General features: G+C 47.4%; 1 protein-coding gene across 1 annotated transcript in view; it reads right to left on the minus strand.

The window, feature by feature from the left end:
- The window catches only part of ATRN (attractin), a 146,255-nt gene extending 140,256 nt beyond the window's left edge, over positions 1-5,999 (minus strand). The window contains exon 1 of the mRNA XM_044428469.1: positions 5,719-5,999. Coding sequence (XP_044284404.1) covers positions 5,719-5,999 — 281 coding nt within the window. The remainder of the gene's footprint in view (positions 1-5,718) is intronic.
- Between the last annotated feature and the right edge of the window lies 1 nt (position 6,000).

Here is a 6,000-nt window from a genome sequence, read left to right on the forward strand (position 1 = left end):
CAAGACTTGATCACACAGCAGGCTGGTTCACAGAGCACACCAGCATTCTGAATATGCAACCTCCAACAGAATGATCCTGGGTTATGCTGTTTTATGCAAACCAGATTATTGCAGGTTAAATGAGGGTTGATCAACCCACACTTAACCCAACTACTAACTGATGGTTAAGCATGGATTAATACACAATGGCCGGGGTCACAAGATACTCCACACCCCGTGATCCCACCGATTAGAATTTGCATATCCAACATCGATTGCATATCCAACACACTGCACCTAAGTGAGAGTTAATTAGGTCATGATAACCTGCTGGGGTCTGTAAGTGTTCCTATCTTTTAGAAGGACTGATAAAAGCCTTAATCTGATTGTAAAGATTTTAATACTGTGTTTCCATTATTAGGATTATTCTCCTTCCCTTTTTATTGTTCACCACTCAGATATTTTATTAGATGTAGAGTGGTATATAAATCTTGTAAATGAGTAAATACTTGGCCACTGAAACTACTACCTTACTCTCGGGATAAGCACTCCAAGGAGATGTATCAAGATTTCATGCCTAGTTTACTACTTTTCCTTTCTCTTTGACTGATGAGTCACAGATATACTTTATTATTCATGAAAAGACAAGCCCATCAATCATCTAGTTTGCCTCAGCCCTAAAAACAAATCAACCACTTTAAAGCAAGGTTCATTATTCCATTCGCATTATCTAAGAACAACATCTTCACAACCTCCGTGGACCAAGAATCAAGTTCCCACCCTAACAACCCACCCACTGAACTGGCATGCTCCACCCTGTTGTAATTGTGCTAGTCGAGCCATTATATTAAACGACCTACCGGACTATTCCCAGTCTTATTACATAAACGGCTAGAGTCATAAAGGAGCTGGTGGAAGAGCTCTCAGAACCACTGTCCATTATCTTTAAGAAATCAGCACTAGTGTTGTCTCTGTCTTCAAGGAAGGAAAATGAGAACCTGAGAACTACAGACCAGTCAGTCTGACATCAATCCCTGGGAAAATTCTGGAGCAGATTGGAAAGCAGTCAGCCTGCAAACACCTTGAAAACAATGCAGGGATTACGAGGTGCCAACATGGATTTGTCAAGGATAAATCCTGCCAGACTAATCTGATTTCGTTTTTTGATCAGGTAGCCTTGCGGATAGACTGTGGGAACGCTGTGGATGTAATATATCTTGACTTCAGCAAAACTTTTAACAAAGTGCCCCATGATACCCTGATTAGCATAGTAGCTAAAAGTGGGCTAGATGGAACAATGATCAGGTGGATCAGACTCAAAGAGTGCTCCTTACTGGCACCTTTTCAACCTGGAGAGAGGCAGCAAGTGGGGCACCGCAGGGTTCAGTCCTGGGCCTGATGCTGTTCAACATTTTCATTAATGACTTGGATGAGAATTTTCAGATGACTCAAAACTGGGAGGGATGGCTAATACCATGGAGGACAGAAAGATTCAAGGTGACCTGGATAGGTTCGAGCGCTGGACTGAAAACAACAGAATGAAATTCAAGAGGGACAAATGCCCAAGTTCTGCACCTAGGAAAAAGAAACCAAGTGCATCGTTCCCAGATGGGGAATACTTGGCTGAACAATACTGCGAGGGAGAAGGAACTTGGAAGTGTTATAGATCACAAGCTGAAAATCAGTCAGCACGGTGATGTGGCTGCAAAAAGGGCAAATGCTATTCTGGGATGCATTAACAGAAGTGTCACTTCCAAATCTCAAGAAGCAGTAGTTCCCTCTTACTCAGCACTGGTTAGGCCGCATCTGCAGTACTGTGTCCAGTTCTGGGCCCAACAAGTTAAGAAAGATGCAGACAAGCTGGAAAGAGGTCAAAGGAGGGCAACAGACAAAGCCCCGTGAGAGGAGACTGCAAGAACTGGGCATGATTAGACTGAGGGGATGAAGGACAGCGCTCTGCAAGTATTTAAAAGGCTGTCACAAAGAAGAAGGGCAGAATCTCTTCTCGATCATCCCAGAGTGCAGAATAACAGGCTCAAGTTGTAGGAAGCCAGATTCTGGCAAGATATCAGGAAAAAATGACTGCCTATTAGAGCAGTACAGCAATGGAACCAATTACCTATGGAGGTTGTGGGCTCTCCCACACTAGAGGCATGCAAGGTGCAACTGGACAGTCATCCGAGAATGGTTTAACTTAAAATCCTGCACTGGGCAGGGGGTTGGACTAGATGGCCTTCTGGCCCCTTCCAACTCTATGATTGCATCGCCTGCGAAGGACGCCAAAAGGCCCTTCTCCATGCTGCTGTTGCAGCCAGAGACCCAAACATTCACACGCTGTTCCTTGCATCTATCTGTCCTCTGGGTTAGCTTCTCCCCTATTCTTAAGTCCCCCAACAGAACTAGTTGCCATGCTTTTGCTGAATCACCTTTACCTACCCAGGCTCAAAAAGCTATGACTGCTGATAGGTCTATCCAATTCTTTCATCCACTTCTTCTGCCTCTACCACAGAACCCACAATGCTGGTGGACACAGGGTTGTAAAAGCCTCCGTAGCTATTGCCAGCATAAATTCTCCTTTCTAGTAACCACATCATTCACACAAGTGCCACTCCATCATCTCCACTCATCTTCTCCTGCCCAAGCTCAAAAAACTCCGAGGCCCAGAAAAACAACTTTACCCTCTCTTTGCCAACTGACTTTGGATAAAAGATCTCATAAATCCACTCTACAGTCCTTCAGAGAAAGGGGGGAAGAGTAAATAGCACTCATTTATTCACCCCCAGAAAACCAGAATTACCAGCAGGCAGTACTGGAAACTTTAAGAAACAGGAAGAAACATGATTGTCTCTTCTTTTAAGCCATGACAAATATGCCATAGAATTACTAACAAAGCATTTTTTGTGGGGGCAGATAAACACGCTTTTAATAGATTAGTATTTTATGGTGTTATTTTCAAGGCTACTGAAAGCAGAAGAACAGAGAATGTTCAAGTTCCTTCCCAACGGCCACCTTAGACCTTTCTTAGTAACCCATTCTCAGGATTCTTGCACCGAAGAACAGAATAGCATCCTCAGTCCCAGCTCTACACCTATATGCACCCACACAAAACACACAAACACACACACAGTCATTGCTAAAAAGCAACAACAACTAAAATGCTCTGCAGTACTTTAAAAGCCTAACATTTGATGCAGTATAAACTTTCTGTGGACTAGTTTGTACCATGAAAAGCAATTGATGAAATAGACATTAGTCCACCAAAGCTTATGCCACAATATCTCTCTTAAGTTTTTTTAATGTCTTGAAAGATCCGTAACCTGTTGCAGCAAAAACACACACAGTTAACCTCTGGAAACTACCATTGCAAAGCCATCTTAATGCACAGTGCAATCCATCTGCCTTCAGCAGGAAGCACCGTGTCTTTGGGGGATCACTACTGCTCCCCAGTACACACAACCAACTACAGCTTTCCTTCCACAGCTGACGGATCTTCCAATAGCAACAGATCAGGAAGCTATTCCTTAATTCAGAAAACTGGGTCCACTCCTCTTTCTTCTTCACACCCTTTGTTGCAGGATCCTACCTACAGAATTGCAAGCAACCTCTTCTGCTCCTCCTACCTGCCTCAGGTAAATGAACTGCTCAGGAAGCTCAGACACCCATCCTTTAATGTACTGTCAGTACTATCCTATATCTGAGTTCAAGAAGGGTTATTCATCAGTAAAGAGACACAGGATTGCGATTTCAGTGTTACGGCCCAGTTTCACACTTTACGGGTTTTGCATACTCTGTTGTCTCAGTCAAGTCTTTCTGGGTCCGTATAAGGAAAGTTCAGCCCACTTTTCCACTGCAATCCCCTTCATGCTGACATCTCTCATGCCAACCCGGAAGCCAAACATCACCCTCCGTTCTACCAGCTTTACGCTACCACAGCATAGTGGGCTAAGAGGGAGAGTCACTGGAAAGCCAACAGAACAAGCCTGTTCTCACCCATGAAACGCAGTACAGCAAGCCGCACCTTCCCTCTGCCTCAACACCCCCATCTACAACATGGAGATAATATTTATTGGTCTACTTGCCAAAGCTATAATAAGAAATGCCAAGAAACCATAGGTAATGTACTTTGAACAAACACATTGTTATTGAAGTGATTCCAATATTATTTTGAACTGCATCCAATGGTGCTGTTCTGTCAGCAGACAGAAACCAAGGGGAACTTCTACAGCAGGTTGGAACAGGCCTGCGCACAAGTGGGGGGCTGCAGGGGTGGGAGCGTCCCAGCACGTGAGCCGAAGTCCATACATGCAACTTTCTGTTTCATCTCCTGGCCCCTCAACCTCTAGACTCTCTGTGCACAGCACATAATGCTGAGCATATTGTGAACCTGCAATACGTAATATCCAGGCTGTTTCCACAACACTTTTAGATGCTTTACCCAAGTACATAATTACTGAGCTTTTTTAGACCATCCAGAGCATAGATATCATCCTATAATCATCCTGACCAGAAAAGAGCCCCTGTGGTGATTAAGAGCACATGACTGGGCCACAGGCGATCTGGGTTCTAGTGCCCACTCAGCCATAGAGTTCTGAGTGACTTTCTGCCAGTCACACTCTCAGCCCAACCTACCTCACAGGGTTGTTGTTGTGGGGATAAGACTGAAAGCAGGAGGAGAATTCTGTAAGCTACTCTGAACTTGTTGTAAGAAAAAAGTAGGATATGCCAAGTAAGGTCAACATTACTTTTCTCCCATCACTGATGGGAAGTTTGGGGGCTAAAGAGTGACGGTTGCAGCTGAGGTCATGGCAGGAGCAAGATTTGAACCAACCCTTTGTGATAAGCTCCGCAATCAGTCAAGATGTGACATTTCTTTTGAAAATCTTGTGTTCATGAAAACTAACTTCTGATCATTTTGAAATCACATTGATAGCAAAATAAATGCATGTTTCAAATCTGGAAGATTATGAGAAAGGTGAAAATAATTGTCATTCTGCGTAGACTCTTTACTTTTAAGTCTTATCTCTGAAAGCAGAAGACACAGTATCAATGAATTCCATTCAGTTCCTGACCATTTGGGGCACTTCGTAAAGAGTATAAATGTGACCCCCCTGCCTAATTTACCGACCACACACACCCTCCCCTCCTCCTCACCCAACATCAGGCCTGCCCCCACAGGCTGACCAGAGATCAAGGTCCCAAGCAGGTTACAAGGGCAAAAGGATTTTTATCGTTTCTCGTATTGACAACTGCTTAAAACTGTGCTGCTCTCTGCATGCTACCTCCCTTACTGCTCTTTATGTTTATGGTCTTTATCCCCTATGTTTCAGCATTTTATCCCTGTAAACTCCCCAGGGCGTCATCCGTTGGGCTGTGCAGAAATGGAGTAGATGAAACGAACCCAGAAAGCCCGAGCCTTCCTCATACACAGGCCAGGACCCCTCGCACTGCGCCCCGACAATGCTCCCCGGCCCTTTCCTTCATGCTGCCATCAGACCCGCACAGAAACGCAACGAGCCAGGCCAGGCCGAGTCCGCCCCCCTACCCCCGCTTCACCGATCGCCTCCTGGCCCTGCCGGCGTCACCTGGCGACGGCCACTCTCTCGGCCGGGAAGACCGTCCCGAGAACAACCCCGCAAGGGAGCCCTGGCCGAGAGAGCGGCCGCCAGGGCCGCCGGCCCGGCCCGGCCGGCCTCCCGCGCCCCGCCGCCCCGGCCCCCAGCGTCCCGCCGCAGCACCCACCGGAAGCGCCCCCCGCAGTGCTGGCACTGGTCCCCGACCCAGCCGGGCTGGCACTCGCACTGGCCGGTGCTGGGCTGGCAGCGCCCTCCGTTGGCGCACGGCTTGTCGCACTCCTTGCCCTCGGCGGCCCCCGCGCCGGCCGCCGCCGCCGCCGCCGCCACGGCCGAGACCGGCCCCAGCGCCAGCAGCAGCAGCAGCGGCGGCAGCAGGAGGACGGCGAGCGCGACCACCCGGGCCGGCAGCCCCGCGAGGAGGCCGGGCCGCCGGTGCCATCTCTCCATC

Source organism: Varanus komodoensis, unplaced genomic scaffold (assembly GCF_004798865.1).
Source record: "Varanus komodoensis strain SLA01 unplaced genomic scaffold, ASM479886v1 scaffold2, whole genome shotgun sequence".
NCBI lineage: Eukaryota > Metazoa > Chordata > Lepidosauria > Squamata > Varanidae > Varanus > Varanus komodoensis.